The sequence below is a fragment of the Colobus angolensis genome, unplaced genomic scaffold, assembly GCF_000951035.1.
Source record: "Colobus angolensis palliatus isolate OR3802 unplaced genomic scaffold, Cang.pa_1.0 Scaffold6, whole genome shotgun sequence".
Lineage (NCBI taxonomy): Eukaryota > Metazoa > Chordata > Mammalia > Primates > Cercopithecidae > Colobus > Colobus angolensis.
The window spans coordinates 10,588,815-10,612,362 of NW_012119598.1; the positions used below are offsets into that span (position 1 = coordinate 10,588,815).

Genomic DNA, 23,548 nt, shown 5'->3' on the forward strand with positions numbered 1-23,548 from the left:
GTTTAAGTAGTGCTAAATCAGTTCCTTTTAATAATTTTAGTAACGTTACCCTATTAAATATATTCAATAATGTGGAAGAAACAATATTATGTGATTTGAACAGAAAAAAACCTGAAAACCTGAAATTTTTAAGAACTGACAGTTTCTGACACTAATTTCCTTTTCGTTAAAAAGCAACAAATACCTTTTGATGTGGACACTGTCGACTTGAAAGGAAATCTACGATAGAGTAGCAAACATGAACAACAACAAACTCATTTATAACCAGTGACAACCAAAACGTAGGAAGTTTTTAAAAGAATGTGATTGTTGTCAGAAGGAATCGGGCCCCGCGGTGCAGTTGTTCAGCTCTGGTTGCACTCAAAGCCATGGCTGAGGGGCGCAGGGAGCGCTCCTCCAAGGCTGGTGGGCACAGACCAGCAAGAAAGTGAATTCTGCATACTGTAGGGATCATCGCTCAGTTCAGGGCAGTCAGATTGCATCTGGGATCAACCAATTGTGCTTCATGAAACCGTCACCCCTCATTTGTGTCTGGCTGTTTTCTTCTGTCCGGCTGTAAACAAGGCCAGCTCCAGTTTTCTTCCTACCCTTATCTGCCGGGTCAGACCAAGTCGGTGGCCTCAGAGCTCGAGTGAAAGTTCCTTCTTGCAGACAACAGTTCCTGTGCACACTGGGAAGTCACAAAGAGAAGCAACTTTGGGATGACAGAGTTAGGGTCTCTTTTTGGATACGCATACCTTAGATTCGTACACATACCGGCGTGGCATGGCTCTTCCATGAAACGAAATTAGGTGTTCCTAATATGAACAACTGTTTTTTTCAGCAGCCTAGCTCAGCAGATTCATCTTGCTGGGGAGGCGGGGGTGCTAGTGATTGTGTTTTCTTGTTTCACTGCTCTGGGGCTTTGCTTGGATCAGCCAAAAAAGACATGGATAGAAATACTGTCAATCTGGTCCCACTCCAGGAACCTAATCATGCCTGAATCGCTCGGAGGAGTGTAATGATGGCAACATTACAGGAACAGGTATGTTGGATTCCGTTCTCATGCACTTCGGCCACAGTATCGCCTTTACAATAAAGCAAAATACGATTTTGAAGACACATCATCTCAATCATCAAAGGGAGGGGGTGTCACTGAAGCCCTTTTCCTTGGCAAGCGGCACAAAGGTAATGTTTAGTATTCACTACATTGAATTCTCCTAGCCAGCTGGTGTGTCCCTGTTAAGACTTTCATTTATGCAGCTTGAGCTGGAACCTTTTTTGTTCTCCCAGTCTATTACTTTGTCGATTCAAGGGATAACAGCCAAAGTGAAACAGCTTGCAATTTGCACCTGTCTGCTCTAAGCATTCCATGTTAGATTGTGTGGAGAGCAAACCCTTCACTGCTAATGAGAGTAAGACTGGGTAGGTAGGGCTGAATGCAGTTTTGTTGGGGGGCTTATAGGATATTTGAGTGTTTTTTTTTTTTTGTAGCTGATTTGATGAGGAGCTCCCCATTTTCATGTTTAGAGTCCCTGGAGTAAGAGAAAAATACAATTCAAAACACACACACACACATAAAGTTGTGTACTCTTTAAAGAAAATGTTAAGTGTCATGTAACTAAGAAGTGAATTCATATTCAGCCTGAGTTGCCTCAGATAAGAAAGCAAAAATTTAAATGCTAAATTATTTGTATGTGGGTATAAACATAAAATACCTACAGAGACCTTTACTTTGTAGCGCTGGCAAGGAAAGACAATAAATTAAAAAAAAAATTTAGGCATATTCCAGAATTAGAACTAGTTTTGGTAATAATGTCAAGGGCCTAAAAATAAACTTGAGATTTCTGCTTAGATTGCCTTTGAAAATTTAAGCTACTGAATCCGAAACAAAAATTCAAGGGTGTCACTTCAAAATCATACCTAGATAGATATAAACATCTTTATCCAACTCATCAGCATGTGAATCACAGAATGAATTCTCCACAATTGCACAAATGTCAGCACCTATGATTCTCCCAAATCTTTTCCCAGTTCTCTGCATTCCCCTAGCTTTGATTCTTTCAAGGAATTATATCAGTGGATTACCATCTATTTTGAAAGAATTATCTCGTTGAGATGAAAGACTTTTAATCATGGCTTATGACATTCCCCCCAAACCTGGGGATATTGAAAGACTCAAAATAATAATGTTTGAATTATTAGGCAAAATATTCTCAAAGATGATCCAAAATTTAGTAAACTAAAAAAAAAAGCCTAAGAATATATTTATCAAAGGATCTGTGCTACATTTGGATTCTAAACATTGGCACTTCCTGTTGAAATAATAACTTATATGATGACGGGTTAAGTGAAGTCGAAGTGGTCGCAAATGTGTCCCACTAGTAATTAATATATTTGAATCTAGTTGTTGGCCCACATCTGGCCTGACAGATAACATTCCAGCTTGTTCAGCGATGACCCTTTCAGCACAGCATTAGGAGTCCTGCCAGCCTTTGCAGAGTCTGGTCAGGTCAAAGGGTTGAGCCATGTGTAATTCAGAACAGAGGAGGTCCCACGGTCACTCCACAAAAACAATTACACTACTTATTTCACTCTAGCCCTTGCCCAAAATTCACAAGCCTCACAGTTTCAGTGCAGCCAATCTGATTCTGCCCCTAGGCGATAAGCCACATGAAAATATGCGCTGCTGTGTTTATAAATCTAATCAAAAATAGAAAGAGCGGACAGGCACCATGAGGTCCTACTATGGATCATGAGAATCCTTGCGAATTTTGAGGCACTTTTGTTTCTCTTCCATAGACTCTCTTTTGCTACGACATTGCCTGCTACACTCGTTAATCAGCCTCTTTACTGGTGAGTGCTACAAAGGAGGCTACATTTCTACTCACTTCTATACTTTCCATCCATGGATAACGAAAAGTCAAGCTTGAAAGCCTTGCTTTTACAGGAAAAAAATTAAGGAGGGGCCGACTGTGACATCGATCTTACCTCTCTCTCCATGTGCTCAGCTTCTTGCCCTTGGCAACGCACAGATTTCAATCCAGTTTCCCTAAAAAAGAAAGATAATATTTAAAAACCAAGGTAAATTGACCCAACCATGGCTATATTAAGCAATGTGGAACTGGAGAGCTACAGTGCTACTTAATGGTTCCGAAAAATCTAAGTATAAAGTCAACAGGATATAAGCTAGTGTCTTACTTCTATTGTTGTTGCTCATTTCTTAAGGCAGACTCCTAATAAACTGAGGGTCAGTCAACATTCTCAAAATGTTTTACAAAGGCAATCTCTAGGAAAACTTCAGATTTGATTGAGATGGATTAAATGCCCTATTTTATTCCCCAAAAGTGACAAATTCAGATTGCATTGAAGTTACAATGACAGCTTGCTGCTGCACACCTTAGATGTCTGTGCCGTTTATCATTTAAAAGTTGTGATCCAGGTTTGCAACAGTCATAAGTAGATAATATCTGATAAAGTCAATGATAAAATATGTGTACTGAAGGGCTAAGCAGATTAAACCCTGAGAACATCATCCAGCAAAGATAAAATATAAAAATTACAATAAAAGGAAATGTGGTTTTAACACTCATTTTTAAAATTCCTTAAAGTCATACAATAAATTATTAAGGTCAATCCGCAAACTATTACATTTGATATAACTTTAATTGACAGAAATACTACACCAGAACACAGTCTGGGCCCAGATAATTAGAATAAATGGAATTTTTTTAATGAGTGATGATCCCAGCATTTATTAAATTATTGTAAATGTTCACCAGAATAATATTTTAGGCCATATATAGTGGCTCACACTTGTAATCCTAGCACTTTGGGAGGCCAAGGTGGGTGGATTGCTTGAGCTCAGGAGTTTGAGACCACCAGCCTGGGCAATATAATCAGACACCTATCTCTACAAAAAATACAAAAAATAGCCAGGCATGGTGGCACACGCCTGGAGTCCCAGCTACTTGGGAGGCTGAGGTGGGAGGCTGGCTTGAGTCTGTGAGGCAGAGGTTGCAGTGAGGTGAGATCGTGCCACTGCACTCCAGCCTGGGTGCCAGAGCCAGACTCTGTCTCAAAAAAAAAAAAAAAAAAAAAAAAGAGTCTTTTAAACTTTAAACTCGAAGTTTGCCCTTTTGAAATGGTTATCAGTACTTGGCAGTAAAATAAAGCCCATAGTGTATAAATGATACACGTGACACTATTTTTATTCAGAGCTATCTATTGTTTTCAAAAATTACTTCACAAAGTGTATATGAGCTTTTGAATAGTATCGATGTTGAGAAATGGAAGATTTTAGTCCTTCTAGTGCTAATTTTAAAACTCCTACTTTTTTATTAAAAGTAACCTAAGAGTTTTAAAGATTATATTGAATTACTTCCTAAAATAAGTGAAACACATGCGAAAGTATTTAAAAGAAAAAACCAGTGTCAAGATTTAAAAAATTTAAACAATTGGCAGAAATTGAAGTTTGACTTGCTTGTGTTTTCCACAGCACAGTGACTGAAGAGTAATTCTAAAGAATCTATTTCTAGGAATATATGTGGAGCAGAATTTTTTTTCCCTTGAACTTGGCCTTAATCTGATAGTTAATATCTGCCTTTGAAAATGTTTGTAAGTTGCAACATTGCTCATGTTAATTGTCAGCATAAATTTATTTTGCAGACATATAACCCAAAGTGTATAAGCCAAAAAGCCCAGGTTACCTCTATTAACATAAATAGAATGCTTAAGAAACTTCAAATAAGGCAGAGCACTTGTCTTCCTTCCTAGAAGGCTGCATTTTGAATGCCTTTCTGCACAAATATTCAGAATACAGTCTCAGTAGAGTAAGACCCAATATAATTGTAAAATAAGATCAAAATTCCTCATTATCTCAGAAAAAATGTAGAGTTGAATGCAGAAGGCAGCCTGAGAGAAGTGAGTGTTGTATCATTTTAAAAAGCTGCTGTCACCCGGGGAGGCATACAGCTGTCTCTTGCCCTGTCTCAGGAACAACGGGAGTGGCCCAGGGTGCCTCCTCACTTAGGAATCTCTGACAGGTTCTGTTAGGCGTTATTTCAATAAAGCATGTCAGTCACTGAGTTTGTATGAGCTAGAATTTGGGGGTTGTAGTCAGACCCTCACAAATGGGGGACAACCAGCAGAACATGGGTTATGAAAAGCAAATGACCCATCCTGAGCCAAGGAAAATCAGTAAACATGTGACCTGGCTTTAGAGCATGAACAGATTTGGCAAGCTGTTGGCTGTAATGGATATATTGACACACGAAAATGTGTCTCCCGTGCAACTCCTCAGGGCTTAGTTCAAAGACCTCAAAAGTGGGAAAGAATTGTTAAAAGGTGGAAAACAGCCTTTCAGCTGCTAAGGAGTTCTGGCAAGTGGTGGGGATAAAGAAGAGGTATGAGGCTGGGTTCCAGAGGCCAGAGGAGCTGGATCAGCATGGAGGATGCAGGGACCCGGTAAATATGTGCACAGGCAGCAGAGTGAACTTTGAGGAATAGACAAATAGTCAAACGGGAAAAGGGAAATGGAAGAAACACAGGAGCAAAGAGTGGTGAAGAAAATGAGAACAAGAAGTTCATAGGACAATGAGTAGAATCTGTCAGCACGTAATAATTTCAACAAGTTAGTGATTATTAATGATCAGCTACCACATTCCTTTTAAAACACAAAAAAACCTATTGCTTGAGTAACTGGCAAAATATGAAGCCAATCAGAAAATGGATTCATTTGCTAAACTATCTATAAGACCTTCACTGTTGGCCAGGTGCAGTGGCTCACACCTGTAATCCCAGCACTTTGAGAGGCTGAGTGGATTGCCTGAGGTCAGGAGTTTGAGACCAGCCTGGCCAACATGGTGAAACCTCGTCTCTACTAAAAATACAAAAATTAGCGGGCATGGTGGTGCATGCCTGTAATCCCAGTTACTTGGGAGGCAGAGGCAGGAGAATCACTTGAACCTGGGAGGTGGGGGTTGCAGTGAGTCGAGATTGAGCCACTGCACTCCAGCCTGGATGACAGAGCAAGAGCAAGACTTTGTCTCAAAAAAAAAAAAAAAAGTCAAAAGAAGCTAGCTAAAAAAAAAAAAAAAAGAAAAATAAATTATAAACACTATAAATTTACCAAAAATAATAATAATAATAACCTTAGGCTTTATTGAGAACTCTAGACTTAATAAATAAACAAACGGGCACCATTGCAAAACTCACACTGCGGCTGCAGGTTTGGATGACAGTGTAGCATGTTTATAGAAATGCAAGTGGCCTACAATAGGGATCATTTTCTAAAAGCCAATCTCCAACTTGCAAGCAGATTAATAACTGCAATATCCCCTGCTTGCAAGTAACCTGTTGGCCACACTGTCTTGAGTCCAGGTTAATAAGCACTGCTGATTTATATAGTCATTTTGTTGTTTGTTGATTTGAAGGCTGATTTTAAAACGGCTTTCACTGAAATTGTTGGCCTTATATTGCAAATTAAGCCTTGGAATTGCGAAATCTCTGACGACTGGTTCACTGCTTCCAAAGAAGGGAATTAACATGGCTACAGCTGTCGTTTCATTGCATTTCTCTTCTCAAGCAGACCAGCAAGGGCAAAGATGGTGTTTAACAGAGGTCGCAAGCCAGATCCTGTCTGCAGACACATTTTGTTTAACCTCCACAGTGATTTTTAAAACGTTGAGCCAGTGTTTAAAAATAAGAAAGTCGCCACTTAAAATAGAAATCCAATTTCTGATTTGTCTTGGAAAATTAAAAGCTTTGGCAACACAGGGTCAGGGTTCACGGTTGGCAGCCATTGGCCAGAGGTGAGTGGCGGCAGCGTGTTTTTCAGGCAATACTCTCCAGGCCCACAGGTCCCATCCTCCCTACTGCAGACCACAAACCAAAATGTCCTTTCCTTTAAGGAGTCGTTTTAGTTATTGCTACACCCTTGGAACGAAGAGCAGAGCCTCAGAAGCAGCAGGTGCTTGAGAAATATTTCGGTAATGTTGAATGAAGTGATCTCAAGACAGATGGGTAATATTCATGGGTGGCTCTAAGACAATAGGGAGTGTCCAGGAGCCCTCACAATGTATGCCCCAATTTTAAAAACTCTGCCAATCCTTAGCTTGCACTGCTGTTTCTCTTATAAAGAAAGATTTTCCCTTGTCACTAACAAAAGCAGGGCCACGAGTGTCAAGGAAAACGAGAGCCCACATAGACCCAGCACACTTTACTCATTGATGTTTCTTGCCTGGCCCCTACAGGCATCCGAATTTGAAACTTCTGGGAGAGAGATGACAGGAGGCCTGGTACCCACAGTGACAAACTGCTCCACCGTCATTCTCCCCCCATCCTACCCAGTAGTTTTCTGCACTAGTGTCTAAATCTACGTTGAGGAATAGGTAAAAAGAGGAATATACACTGTGCCTTGGAGAGTCAGTAGTTAACGCACCACCACTCTACACAGGAGTAAGAACAGCAGTGTGCAATGGACTGGAGTGGATGGTTAGGAAAGAACTGCTTCCAGTCTCCTGCACACAGAACAGTTGCTTAACCTCTGAAAATCTCCAGCTGCTCTACAGGATATTTGAGAAATTTTTAAGATTGTGTATATCAGACTTTCAGCTTCCGCTGAAGGTGTCCAAAGCCAGAAAGGGCATCATTCCCAAATGTAAAGCAATAAACATCCTAAGTAATATACAAAGCTAGAAACGCTATTGAACTCCTCGGAGAGCTGAGGTCATAGGGTGACAGATTAATCCCAAGCCTAGAGACAGTAAAGTGCCTCCAGGGAGTGACAGAATGCAAGCACCTGCTTTCTGGAGCAGGTAGGAGACCCCTCGTGAATCAGTAAGAAGAATTCACCCAAAAATTGTCAATAATTGTCTAAAGTCTGAACGTGGCTTAGTTAACAGTATGGAACTTGTGGGATCTTCAAACACAAGGGAAATTCACATCTACTCACAGTCTCTTCTCCGTAGACCTTCTGGGTGCTCAGAATAAATACTGGGGCAACGTGAGAGCCCAGAGTGGTGCATCCAAATGGGGGGAAACTTTGCCTCCAAGGGGACATTTGACAATGTCTGGAGATAGTTTTGTTTGTCACAGCTTGGGGGATCCAGTGATTAGAGCCTGGATCTAATGTGGCTAAACATCCTGCAATACATAGACGAGCCCCGCTATGACAAACTGTCCAATCCATAATATCAATAGAGCTGCTATTGAGAAACCCTGGTCCAGACAAAGCTTCCCTAGTGATGCAGATTTTGTGGAGAGGAAGAGAAGCTACTACAGGAAAACACAAAGTCTTACCTGAATATTCCACTTCTACCTCTTCTAAGGAACAGAAGCCTCCTCTGTTGGAGGTACAATGAACCCTGTTGTACCAAGCCACAGGTTAAGGCTCTTTGCTGCTGGGAGAAGAGAATACAAACATACCCTGTAACCCTATGGTAGGAGCAAGAAAATATCCTGGCCTGAATTATTAGAGGTCCCCTACCTATGGCAGAGGGACAGGTTCACTGAGATGGCCCCATCCCTGAGACCCAGAGACACAGCTCCTGCTTAATTCTGAGGAGAACATCCACACAGGCTAGCAAGCACTGAGTAGCCAGTAACATCAATGTCCTGGTGGAAGAGGAGCAAAAACATAATGAGAGACGCAGTCTAAAGGCAAGTTGCAAAGAAAGGACTTAAACATGGCCAGGCGCAGGGGCTCACGCCTGTAATCCCAGCATTTTCGGAGGCCGAGGCAGGTGAATCACGAGGTCAGGAGACTGAGACCATGCTAGCTAACACGGTGAAACCCCATCTCTACTAAAAATACAAAAATTAGCCAGACGTGGTGGCACGTGCCTGTAGTCCCAGCTACTCAGGAGGCTGAGACTGGAGAATCACTTGAATCCAGGAGGCGGCGGTTGCGGTGAGCCGAGATAGCACCATTGCACTCCCACCTGGGCAACAGAGCAAGGCTCCATCTCAAAAAAATAAAAAATAAATAAAGGACTTCAACCTGAAGTTTAAGCCAACACCGAAGAAACTTCTCCTGTTAACAGCCACCACTCTAAGCATGAGTTAAGACTAGAGGAGTTCTCAGCCTGTGACGCACTGATGAGAGCCCTAACAACAACAACTACAACCACACCCAGTTCAAGTCCTGTCCTGGCTAGACAGACTGACCCCCACACATTGAAAGACTAACAAAATTAAAGGCATGTCATTTATGGGCATAAAGAACGTTTATCTCAGTCTCTACTGTCCTACCCAAAATGACCAGCTTTCCAACAAAGTCAGGTGACAAATAAAACAGCAAAGGCGGAGTGGAGGGCAGGGGGCACTCTGTCAGACAGACAAAGCAACCAAGAGAAGCAGAATCAGATGTGACCCAGCTGTTGAAACTGTCAGAGAATTAAAACCAACATGACTGATGTGGTAAAGGCCCTAATATAAAAGGCGGACAACATACCTGACTAGATGTGGAAATTCAGCAGAGAGATGGAAACTATAAGAAAGAATTAAATGAAAATATGTTAGAAATAATATGGTATGCAGAATGCTATCAGCAACCTCATTAGTAGTCTCAACATGACTGAGGATAGAATCAGTTGAACTCAAACTATCACCAATAGAAATTACTCAAATTTAACCACAAAGATTTTTTTTAAATGAGTTTAAAAAAAAGTTAATACAGAGGATCAAAGAGTGATGGGACCAATTCAAATAATGGACGTACCTGTAATTTTGAATGCAAAAGGAGAAGGGAGCACAGGGTAGAAAAACCACTGAAGGAATGGTGGCTAAGAATTCCCTCAAATTAGTGATGGACACCAAAGCTCACATTCGAAGGAACTCACAGAAGACCAACTAGCATAAACATCTGGATGCCTCATCTATAAACTACTAAAAACCAACAGCAAAGAAAAAATCATGAAGGCAGGCAGAGAAAAGAAGCATATCACACACAGAGGAACACACATAAGAATTACAGCAGACAATCAAAAACTATGTGAACCAGAAGGCAGTAAAGGAAACATCTTTACAGAAAGAAAAACAATCATAAATACAAAATTTTATACTCCCAAAAATATCTTTCAGAAATTATGATGTGGGGCTGGTTGTGGTGGCCCACACCTGTAATCCCAACACTTTGGGAGGCAGAGGTGGGTGGATCACCTGAGGTCAGGAGTTCGAAACCAGTCTGGCCAACATGGCAAAATCCGGTTTCTACTAAAAATACACAAAAATTAGCCAGGTGTGGTGGCGTGCACCTGTAACCCCAGCTACTCGAGAGGCTGAGGCAGGAGAATCGCTGGAACCCGGGAGGTGGAGGTTGCAGTGAGCCAAGATCACGCCACTGCACTCCAGCCTGGGCAACAGAGCAAGACTCAGTCTCCAAAAACAAACAAACAAACAAACAAACAGAAATGACGATGTGGGATACAAACATGGTGGAATGAAGATTGTCAAATCTCAGCCTTCAAAAAACAACTCTAAAATTGCAAGAAGAAAAGGGTCTAAATCAGTAATCTCAGTGCTCTGGAAAATGACCAGAGCTGAAAAACAAATACAGAAAAACATTCATTAATGGAAAACTGCTCAAATTAAGGCATGAATTGGGGGAGTCTATGGCATTCTTGACTGAGGTTGCTCCAGTATCTGCAGTCCCCCACTACCCTGACCTTATTCCAGCTAGACCAGTGTTGTAAAGCTGCCAGGGAAAGTCTGGCCAAAAACAACAATTTCACTATTGGAGGAAGATGACTTCATTTGATGCTAGGGCAGAAAATCCACACCAAGTTGTATTATAAGTGGAAGTAGCAAACTAATGGGAAGCAAATAATGAAAGCCCATAGCTCTACCACCCTGAATTGTGGTCCTACTTGGGTGGAACAGTGAAAAATTTGACTAACATTATCTTGGCAGGAAGAACCTAGAGATGAGATGGCCAAAGAAGGGCTGGCTGATTGCTCCTCAGGTCTCTGGCTAACTGGGAGGCTGTGCACACATGCAGGGAAGACTCAAGAGGGCCCAGCTGTCTACACATCCTGCATTGACTTGGATGCTATGCAAGTCTACAGGAAAGACCCAGGAGGGCCTGGCAGAAAGTAAACTCTGTGAATGTCTGAAAACTGTCTGAATGTTGAATGGGCTCCCAAATCCTCCCACGGATCCATCAGCAGAAGACGGAAGTCTTCCTGGTCAAGGTATTTGAGGACAATCATTGGTTGACTACCAAACTATGCAGACACAGAGGAGCCACTAGAAAGCCAGCATAAACTTAACCTTTAATTTTTTCTTAAAATAAGCAGAGATATCAGCAGCCACACATCATGGGGAAGACAGATCCAACAGATTAAGTTCCAGCAAGTTACCAAAACCAAGACAAAAGAAAACAAGCAAAACAATAACAACACACAAACAGCAACAATAACAGTGCTCAAGGAAAAAAATCAGAATTATATTTGCTACAATATATTATCTAAGATGTCTGGTTCTTGACAAAAATTTACAAGACAGAACAAAAAGGAACGTGTGACCTATATTCAGGGAACTAAGTTGCCAATAAAAATTAACTCTGAGTGGATAAGGAGGTTGCATTTAGCGGACAAAGACTTCAAAGCATTTATTATAACTATGTTCAAAGAATTAACAGAAGTCATGTTTAAAGAATTAAAGAAAAAATCTGACAGAATTAAACTAAAATATAATGATAATTAAAGAAAACATATAATTTTCAAAATAAGAAATTTCAAAAAAAATCATTAACACTCATACACGAAAATTAACCCCAAATGGGTCAGAGTCCTAAATGTAAAAGCTAAAACGATTAAAATTCTAGGTGAAAGCTGTTGTGACTTTGGCAGTCTTATTCACAATTAATTATGAGAACAAAGATACAATCCCTAAAAGAAAAAAATTGAAAAAATAACCTTCAAAATTAAAAACATCTTATTACAAGTTTAGCAGCTCAAAACACCCAATTTATTGCTTCACGATGCTATAGTTCAAAAGTCTGGCAGGGCATGGCTGGTTGGTACTCAAACTGAAATCAAAATGTCAGCTGGCTACACTGTTATCTGAAGCGTGGGGCCATTCATGTTATTCATGTTATTGACAGGATTCAGTTGTTTTCACCTGTAGGGCTGAAAGCCTGCCTTCCTTACTGACTGTCAGTTGGAAGCCACATTTAACTTCTAGAGGTAGCCACATTCTACATCCTGTGACCTACTCCATCTTCAAGTCAGCAATGGCGTGTACATCAAAACCTTCTTATGCTTTGAATCTCTCTGGCTTCTCTTTCTAACACTATCCAGAGAAAACGTTCTGGTTTGAAAGGGCTTGTGTGACAAAATGTATCCTACCTACATAATCTCTGTATCTTAAGATCGACTGATTGATACTTTAATTACTGCAAAAGCCCTTCACATCAGTACCTAGATGGGATAGGTACTGAACCCATCATGGGATATCCAAAGGACAGGAAAATTGGGGAGACATGTTTAAAATTTTGCTTACATAAACGTAGCATGGGAAGGAAAAAAAAGAAAAAAAAAAGGCTTACCAAAACTTAATTAAGAAGGGAAAAGACAAGCCACAGACTGGGAAAAACTATTTTTGAATTTATATACCTAACAGACAACTTATATTCAGAATGTATAAACACCACTTGCAATTCAATAATCAAATGGTAAGCAACCCAGTTACAGGATGGGCAAAAGATATGAACAGACATTTGCTAAGAAGATATATGAATAGCTAATGAACACATGAAAAGATGCTGAACATCATTAGTCAGTGCCACTCCCAGGCATTTCCCCAAATGAAATATAAATACATTTCATACATAAAAATCCATACATGAATATCTTTAGTGACTTTATTTTAATTTCTAAAAAATAGAAACAATGCTGATTAATGTCCCCCAGCTGGTGAATGGATAAACCATGGTAAAGCATGCAGTAGAATACTGTTCAGTAATAAAAGACATAAATCTTAAAGGTGACGGAATACAGACTCAAAGCCTATAAAATGTTTAATTCCATATATGCCTTGCTGGAAAAGGCAAAACATAGAGATAGAAAATATATCGGTGGTTATAAGGGCTTGGGCAAAGGGACAAGTTGGCAACAAAGGAATGAAAGGGAATCCAGCATGAATGAGGAGGAAAGTAATCAAATTCTTTCATATTTTGATCGTAGTTGTAGTTTCCTGAATGTATGCATTTGTGAAAATTCACAAAACTGTACATGAGAAAGGGTGAATTTGACTGTAGGCTAGTTACAGCTTCATCTTAAGAAAGAGAAACGTAATGTATATAAATTGCTCAGGAAAGAGTAGACTAAATTTTTTTCCAATTTTCATCAAAGAAATAAATGTTTATGACAAGAAATAAAATACAATAAAATGGTTAATATAAATCTGCCCCCCACCCTGTTTTTTACCCACCCCAATTCATAACTCATAGAGGTGAATAGTTTCCATCTATTAGGATTTTTGTTTGATGTGATGGTTAATTCTATAACTGTAATTAATATAATTAATGCAATGATATGTATTTTATCATTGATATCATGTGTATATTATATTGAAATACTAAAGAGTAATAAAATACTTAAATTGTCATTTCTTATTTTTGTGTTATTATATTTCTTATGTTGTTTTCTTAATCTTGTCATAGATTAGAGGTTGAACGGTGTTACCCAAAAAACAGTCAACATTCTAACCCCCAGTACATGTGAACGTGACCTTATTTGTATATAGGGTGATCTGGCTTCTCTTTCTATTACCGTCCAGAGAAAACTTTCTGGTTTGAAAGGGCTTGTGTGACAAAATTTATCCACTACATAATCTCTGTATCTTAAGATTGACTGATACTTCGATTACTGCAAAATCCCTTCACATCAGTATGAGTTCAGATGAAATCATTAAGGTGACTCATAGTCAAAATGCAACTATTTCCTTATAAAAAGTGGACATTTGGTGACAGAGACAGAACTGCACACAGGCAGAAAACCATGTGAATATGAAGAAAGAGATGGGAGTGATGCCTCCACAAGCCACAGAATGCCAAAGACTGCCAACAGTCACCAGAAGCTATGGGGAGGCATGGAACAGATTGTTCCTCACAACCGTTAGAAAGAACTGACCCTGCTGACACCTTGATTTTAGACTTCCAGCCTCCAGAACAGAGAGAGAATAAATCTCTGCTGTTGCAGCTGCCCAGTTTGAGCTACTTTGTTATGACAGTTCTAGCAGTGTATTACTTTGGTATATTACCATGAATGATTAAAATGTATTTTATTTATACTATTCTTTTTTTCTCTTCTCTCCACATCACTTCCAATTATGTAAGTTACTGGGTATCACTATTTCATATCTTCTAATGGTTGCATTAAATAATATCAAACCTTTATTTGTTATTTCATAGCCCCGAGAGAGAATCGCCTCACTTCTTTCAAAGCATGAGCATTTTAAGGCCCACACCCTTTCTACCCATTTCTTCCCAACATCTCTCTCCAAATCTCTCTCAACTATACTGTTACTTTGAATTTTCAGGTTGAATATATACATTCAGTCATAACCATAATAATTATAATAACATTTTGTGCTTTTGTTAATTTGAATTTGATTTTTTTATTTTGAGGTCAAATGTCACGTTTTATTAATTATATAGGGTATAATTGAACATTTCTGCAATATTCAAAGTAATAGAAAATGCACTAGTAATTCTGGATGACTTTATAGAAACTTACAGATGGAATATGGCATGTAGATCCTGATGGAGTTAGAAATCTATAAAAGAGAGCTAAAATGTAGATTCCTTGATGGTACTAAATAAAGTTGACCCTAGAAAAATCATCAAATAGAAAATAAAATATCATTACACAGGCATACTTTGTCTTCAAAAAGCCTCACTTTCTCCAAATTATATTTCATATTTTCCCAAAATACTACACTTTTTGTTTTGTTTTGTTTTTTGAGAAGGAGTCTCACTCTGTCACCCAGGCTGGAGTGCAGCGGCGCTATCTCGGCTCACTGCAAGCTCCGCCTCCCGGGTTCAAGCGATTCTCCGGCCTCAGCCTCCCAAGTAGCTGTAACTACAGGCACGCGCCACCATGCCCAGTTAAATTTTTGTATTTTTAGTAGAGATGGGGTTTCACCATGTTGGCCAGGATGGTCTCGTTCTCTTGACTTCGTGATCCACCCACCTCAGCTTCCCAAAGTGCTGGGATTACAGGCGTGAGCAACTGCGCCTGACCACCAAATACCATACTGCATTTTCCAAGTTAAGAGAAAATCAAGAAATCAATTCATGCTAATATGTAAATGATTCTTAATGGTCCTTCCAAGGCAACATTTATAATTTTTTTTAATTTTTATTTTAAGTTCAGGGGTACATGTGCAGGTCTGTTACATAGGTAAACTTGTGTCATGAGGGTTTGTGTAGAGATTATTTCATCACCCAGGTATTAAGGCTAGTATCCATTCGTTATTTTTCCTGATCCTCTCCCTCCTCCAACGCTCCACCTTCCAGTAGGCCCCAGTGTGTGTTGTTCCCCTTGATGTGTCCATGTGTTCTCATCATTTAGCTCCTACAATAGCCATCATTATTATATTATTATTATTATTATTATTTTTAACTCCCATAGTAACCATTCTGATAGGTGTGAGATCTGATTGGTGTGAGATGCTATCTCATTGTGATTTGATTTGCATTGCTCTAATGATCAGTGATGTTGAGCTTATTTTTCATATGATTGTTGGCCACATGTGTGTCTTTTTTTGAAACGTGTTTATTCATATCCTTTTTCCACTTTTTTATGGGATTATTTGTTTTTTGTTGTAAATTTAAGATTCTGATGGATGCTGGATATTAGACCTTTGTCAGACACGGACTTTGAAAAAGTTTTCTCCCACTCTATAGATTGTTCACTCTTTTGATAGTTTCTTTATTTTCATTATGCAGAAGTTCTTCCATCCCATTTGTCAATTTTTGCTTTTGTTGCAATTGCTTTTGGCATCTTCGTCATTAAATCTTTGCCCATGCTCATGTCCTGAATGGTCTTGCTTAGGTGGTCTTCCAGCATTTTTATAGTTTTGGGTTTACATTTATGTCTTTAAACCATCTTGAGTTCATTATTGTACATAGTGTAAAGAAGAGGTTCAGTTTCAGTCTTCTGCAAATGGCTAGCCAGTTATCCCAGCAACATTTGTTAAACAGTGAATGCTTTTCCCATTGCTTGTTTTTGTCAGGTTTGTCGAAGATCAGATAGTTGAAGGTGGGCGGTTGTATTTCTGGGTTCTCTATTCTGTTCCATTGGTCTATGTGTGTTTTTGTCCCAGTGTCATGCTGTTTTGGCTACTGCAGGCCTGTGGTATAGTTTGAAGTTGGGTAGCATGATGCCTCCAGTTTTGTTCTTTTTGTTTAGGATTGCCTTGGCTATTTGGGATCCTTTCTCATTCCACACAAATTTTTAAGTAGTTTTTTCTAGTACTGTGAAGAATATCAGTGGTAGTTTAATAGGCATAGCATTGAATCTATAAATTGCTTTGGCCATTTTAACAATACTGATTCTTCCTATTCATGAGCATGGAATGTTTTTCCATTTGTTTGTGTCATCTCTGATTTCTATCAGCAGTGTTTTGTAGTTCTCCTTGTAGAGATCTTTCACCTCCCTGGTTAGCTGTATTCCTTGGTATTGTATTCTTTTTGAGGCAATTGTGAATGGGCGTTCATTCCTGATTTGTCTCTCAGCTTGACTGTTGTTAGTGTATAGGTACGCTAGCGACTTTGACACATCAGTGTTGTATCCTGAGACTTTGTTGAAGTTATTTATCAGTTTAAGGAGCTTTTGGGCAGAGATAATGGGGTTTTCTAGATATAAGATTATGTTGTCAGTAAACAGGGATAGTTTAACCTCCTCTCTTCCTATTCGGGTGCCCTTTATTTCTTTCTCTTGCCTGATTCCTCTGGCCAGAACTTCTAATACTATGTTGAATAGGAAAATGTTAATTTTATATTCAGGGGGTACATGTGCCGGTTTATTACAAGGGTATATTTCATGATGCTGAAGTGTTGGCTTCTATTGTTCCCGTCACCCAGGAAGTAAGCAGAGTACCTAACAGAATGGTTTTCAACCCTTGCACCCCCCCCTTCCTCTGTCCTTTTGGAATCACTGGTGCTTATTGCTCCCATCTTTATGTCCGTGTGTTCCCAAGGTTTAACACACTTATCAGTGAAAACATGCGATATTTGGTTTTCTGTTTCCACATTAATTTACTTAGGCCTCCACTTTAATGGCCTCCAGCTGCAACCATATTGCTGTAAAGGACATGATTTCATTCTTTTTATGGCTGTATAGTATTCCATGGTGTAAATGTACCACAGTTTCTTTATCCAATCCACCACTGATGGGCATTTAGCTTGATTCTATGTCTTTGTTATTGTGAATGGTGCTTTGATAAACATGAGTGCAGGTGTCATATTTTTGTGCTTTGTCTGCAATTTATTCTAAAAACCAAAACCTGACAACAGCCTTCTCACTCTGACTATATTAATACTGCTTACTGTAATATCATGCAGTTGCTAAGTTCAGTGTCATGGCTCCTGTACTACTCAAAGGAGAATAGACCCAGCAACAAGGTTAAATGGCCTCTTTCATCTATAATTTGTTTGCCTCCCTTCCCTGTACATTTTTTTTCTTCACTCTTTCTGTGAAAATTCAATTTATCAAATGTTTCATTCCTTGAGTTAAATCTCTGCATCATTTAATAACATTTTCCACACTTTCTGAATCTTTGACTTTTTTTTCCTACATTCTGGGACATTTTCTTTACTTAGTCTTCCAACTTCTTGTGTGTGTGTGTGTGTGTGTGTGTGTGTGTGTGACAGAACATTGCTGTCACCCAGGCTGGAGTCCAGTGCACAATCTTAGCTCACTGCAATCTCAGCCACCTGGGCTCAAGCCATTCTCATGCTTCAGCATCCTGAATAGCTGGGATTACAGGAGTGCACCACGTCCAGCTAATTTTTGTATTTTTAGTAGAGACAGGGTTTCATCACGTTGGCCAGGAAGGTCTTGAACTCCTGGCCTCAAGGGATCCACCCATCTCAGCCTCCCAAAGTGCTGGGATTACAGGCGTGAGCCAACTGGACCCAGCCCCAACTTCTTTATTGACTCTTTTTTAGAATTGTTATTATACTTTTAATTTTAAATAGTTCATTTTTGTTATCTGATGCTTCATTTTTTGGCACCATATTATTGTTTTATGGATGTAAGGCTTTCATTTTTCTGAGAGTTTTTGCTTTGGTTTGTTTTGTTTTAATTTCTCCAATCTCTCAATTACCTCCTTCTCCCCAGGATAAGTTTCTCAGTTTGCTTACCATTGTCCTTCTACTTCATGTTGCTGTTTTTCCTCACGTTGTTGACGGTCCTTGCTTATAGGCTGATGGCTGATGGACCTTGACTGACCATTCATAGTTAAGTATGAGAGAAGTGAAAGACTAACAAATGCTTGTGTACATGAGTACTCTTCTGTTTAGGATAGGAGGGCATCACTTTAGGGTAGGAAGATGAGGAGGAGGACATTAAACTGTCCTCTCCCACTTAAGCACGAAGAACCAGTATCCGTTACACTTGCCTAAAGGTTTCCAGACATTTGCTTCAAAATGTTTAAAGAAGAATATTCTGAATTTTTTCTTATAGGGAAATTCCTGTCACATGATATGACAATAAAATAGTATATAATATATGGTTTTCAATTACTTTTCTTGTTTTCATACCCCCAAAAACAACTTTGAAATTTTAGATGACTTCTGGTTGATGCACAAAATTTTCTGTCGTAAGTTTTCTAGAAATGTGACTTCTAGCATGCTATAAATACTAAAATTTTAAAATAATCCTGTTACATAACTTTTATCACTCACATAAATGTATCCAGTGGAATATAAATACAGTAGTATTTTATACCCTCTCTTGTCCATTTTCAGCATACATGAGCTCGCTATTTTTATTGTTGATAGTTTCATAATACTTCTTTTTTGACTTCGGTTTCCATTTTACTTCCCTTACAGAATTTTATTACTTTATTTTAAGGTATTATATATTTGTGCTTGAATAAATACATATTTTGTTGAACACTCTTTATTACATCTGCAACAAAAATATTTATGTAAATTAAAATAACTTTATATTCTATATGTGTATAATACACTATTAACTTTTTTCCTTCTCAATTCAATTATAATTAGTTCACAAATGAGAAAAAATATAACCGCAGTATACCACAAATATTGATAAATAATTGTCAAACACATAAAGTGTTATTATTTTAAAAAGTGCCTCCAAATTAAAGAAATGGGAAAGGGTCACTGTGTCCAGTTCTGCAGGTTGTACATTGCACAACTCAGGGGAGCACCATTCAAATCAAAATGTGTGAGCTGAGTGTCCCCCTCAAAGTAGCGCGGCTGTGCACATATGTGCAGCCACCCTGGGTGGTACTGTTTTTTGTAACATCAGTTCATTTGTCTATGGAGAAATATTACTGACCCATATTTCTGCATCAACTCTGTTGCTATTTTTCTGTGGGAATGGAAGGAGTTTCATCATGATTTCATCATCATAGTGACATCAGAAATTATCTGTAATGCTCTATGAGTTGGCCTCTCAGAGTTGCTGCTATTGCTCTTGTTGATGTTTGGCACCTGGGCGTTTCACTATAATAACATGAGAAACAGGGAAGAGGTATGCCTGCATTTTGAGCGGTGATTGTAAGAAGACAGATGGGAAAGAACAACCAGTGTTTTCTAAGACAGATCAGCTTTTGAAAAAGAGGACACATGGAAGATGAAAATCTTGAAATTAATTACTTTAAAATTATCTATGTTTGAAGATCTCTGTACCACTTTGTATGTAGGAGCACATGTTGTGTGTATGTGGTATGTTGGGGGGTGGGGGAGAACTCTGGTTCTGTTCTCAACTTTCAATTAAACCTTGCATTTGCAGCTGCACTCTGATCTACTGGCCAACTCTCTGGGATTCTCCTGAGTACCTTGGCTCCCTCTTTCCCAGACAACTTCTCTAGGCTACCGCTTTTCTTATTTTGCTTTATCAGCCAATGGTGGATCAACTCTTTTTCCTTTTCCAGAAATGTACTGTCCTCTCTTACCTGCAGTACCTTCCCTCCTGTTCTGCATGCTTTCACTAATGCTTTACTAGTCTTTTAATGAAAGCTGAAGAGAGATGAGAAAAATAGATATTGTGAACGAAAAACTCATAGAAAGATCTCAATAAATAGTTTTCATATTTACTAGCTAATCTAAATGGAGCATTAAACTATGCTGTACTCAGAGCAGCAAAGGTCTTCTCCGGGCCATTCCAGACAGCCCAGCCACTTCTTCCACTGCTCAGCCTGATCATTGCACCGCTAAAATGAGCTTTGGCTAATACAGCCTACAAGCATTATATTAATGAGCCAGACGGTGATTGAAGTGTAGGCTTAAGGTCAGTGAATAGAAGCCTATACCTGCCTTACCCAAGCAAGAATTTAATTGGAATTTCCCTAGCACCAGATAGAAGAAAAATCCCAACTCCATTTATGAGGTCGTACCAATAGGGGAAAACAGATCACTTTTAGCAAAGCACATAACTTTCAAAAACACGCCTGTTTCTTTGTTATTGATAGTATGATTAATCGATCTCTAGAATCTGATTGAAAACATTGGGCTATAAATCATGCCATATGAACAGTCCCAGATGCATCACTGCTCGTAATTCAAAGCATATTTCAACTGCCCATGGCATGCATTTCAGGATTAGTGAGTGTCACATTTGGATTCACAAGAAACAGCCGGGGCTATTTATTTATTTATATGGTCACATTTCTACCTTTCATTTTACTTCATATTCAACCTGACACTGGCTACACATATCAATACACACATCAACGTGGGTTTATATTTCTTTGTCAGGTATCTGGGAACAACACATTGGTTGACTCACAAGTGATGGGAAATTAATGTCATGAAATGACACTTTTGCTACCAAAAGAAACAAACATTATTCACTGTGCCCACTACCTGAACTTGTCATCTAAGTAGAAATGTTCTTCATCATCAAGTTCATTGCTAGGATAGTCTATGTTTATTCTCAAGGTCCGCATTTACTTGTCTTTCAAATCATTCGATACATATTTATTGAGCACCTACTATATATATGAAAGACACAATTTTAAGTGCAGTGGGTGACAATGGTCCCTGTCCCTAAGGAAATTACAGGCCAGGGGGGAAATGACTAGTACATAAATACTAGTATCAAATAGATACTGCAGCAATGAGATAAAAGTGACACAGCTAGTCACAAAGAGCCTAAAAGTTCTCAAAAAAAAAAAAAAATTAGAGTGAGGTAGAAAAAAAAATCATACTCCCTGGAAGTGTGTATGTTAATATTGTGGTAATTGCTTAGAGACTAGGGTTTTCCTTGTATTATTTCATTGAATCCTCACCACAACACATGAGGAAGCTATATTATCCCTGTTTTAGAGATGAGGAAATTGAAGCAGCAAGAGGTTAGCTAACATGCCCAAGGCCACATAGTAAGCCATGCATCCAGGTTTCCAAGGCAGGTAAGCTTGATACCTAGACTGAGCCCTTAGCTTAGTTGTTCTGTGTTAGGCCATCCTTTCATCACTCTAAAGAAATACCTGAGACTGGGTACTTTACAAAGAAAAGAGGTTTAATTGGCTCATGATTCTGCAGACTGTACAAGCATAGCACCAGCATCTGCTCGGCTTCTGGGGAGGCCTTTACTCATGGCAGAAGGCAAAGCAGAAACGCGTGCATCACATGGTGAGAGCAGGAGCAAGACAGAGAGAGGTGGGGGAGGTTCTGCACACTTTTAAACAACCAGATCCCACGGGAAATTACTCACTATCACCGGGACAGCACCAAGCCCTAGGATAAATCCAGTCCGCAAGACCAAACACCTCCCACCAGGTCCGACCTCCACACTGGAGATTACATTACAAAATGATATTTGGGTCGGATAAATATCCAAACTCTATCACTCTTCTATTACTTCTGGGAAAGCAAATGAAAAGTTTACTGTGGCTGAAAAATGTGTTTTTATCCTTCTGTATAACTGAGGGAGATTTAAAGCCTCCTAAGTGAATTTTGACTAATATGCACATTTCTACATTCTCCAGTAAAAGTTCTGAACTGGCCCAAAGCATTCATATACATAAACTAAAACTAGCTGCTGAAAATTGCATCAGATGTAAAGAATATATGGAAATGACCCCCATTTTCCTGGCTCACGTGACTTCATATTCCAGCTGTCAGTTAGGAAACCAGGAGAGGCAATTCACAGCTGTTTGAATTCTATCTGTTTCTAGTTCCCAGCAGACTGTAAAATATTCAGTCTAACCAAACTATTTCTTTGGCTCTACTTTTGTCATTCCCAAAATTAAAACTTCAAACACACACACACACAGAGAGAGATTTTCACACATATGGGCTTTTTGTAGCTTGCTGTTAGAAAACATGTACATGAAAAAGATAATTCACTTTTTCTGCCCTCTGAATATTATCTAAAGGGAGTTCTCATCTGGAACTCACCTTACTTTTTGTCTTGTGCTGTATATTCTCATTTCAACGGGTAAAGCCAAACCAAGATCTCAGAATTGCCTCTATATTTTAAATACTCATTTTTGAATCTATGAAGATTATCAGACTAACATAACCTTCTCAAACAGAGTTTATTGTTCTAGACCCGTTTTCTGTTGTTTTATGTCTCCTGGGTCACTGAGCTCCTGACAGCATGTATTCTAAACCAGTGTTTCTCAAGGCTTAGTGTGCATCTGAGTTACGTAGAGGGCAGCTGGGCCCAGCCCACTGAATCTCCATCAGTGGCAAGATTGCAGGTGATGCTGATGTTGCTGGGGCAAGGACAAGCCTGTGAGAACCACTATTTTAAACCAACCTGAATAAGAAAGAGCACTGGACTAAGAGTCAAGAAACCTAGACTCTGATCCTAGATTTGCCACTGTCTGGCTGTGTGGCCTCAGACACAAGTCATTTACCTCTCTGAGACTCCATTCCCTCATTAAATGGTGTGCTTCAACTAAGTAACTAATAAAAATCCCATATCATTTCATAGTTTTATAACTGAGCCAAGATAGATTATACTCTACCATGCCCACCAAACAATTTGAGGGGTCCATGCTTAACAGTTAACATAGTGAGTGTGTTTGAGAAAATACATATATTTTCCTCCCATACTGTTAAGTTCTGCTGTTATACACTATACATGTTTCTAAAAAATCATCCCGCTATGCAAAATTGTGCAATAAAAATGGAGTTGGGGAACAACACTCAAAAATTTCATCAATGTCTTATAGGATAAAAAGAAATTAGAAATGTAATAAAGACAATATCACACTTTCATATCTGTTAAATGGTTAAGAAATGCATAAAGAGGCCAGGCACGGTGACTCACACCTGTAATTCCAGCACTTTGGGAAGCTGAGGCAGGTGGATCACGAGGTCAGGAGTTCAAGAGCAGCCTGGCCAACATAGTGAAAC

General features: G+C 39.1%; 1 protein-coding gene across 1 annotated transcript in view; it reads right to left on the minus strand.

Annotated features, from left to right (window-relative positions):
- OFCC1 (orofacial cleft 1 candidate 1) overlaps positions 1–23,548 on the minus strand; it is a 513,529-nt gene that overhangs the window by 233,266 nt on the left and 256,715 nt on the right. Inside the window, 1 exon segment of the mRNA XM_011962909.1 lies at positions 2,971–3,031. Within this exon segment, the coding sequence (XP_011818299.1) occupies positions 2,971–3,031 (61 nt within the window).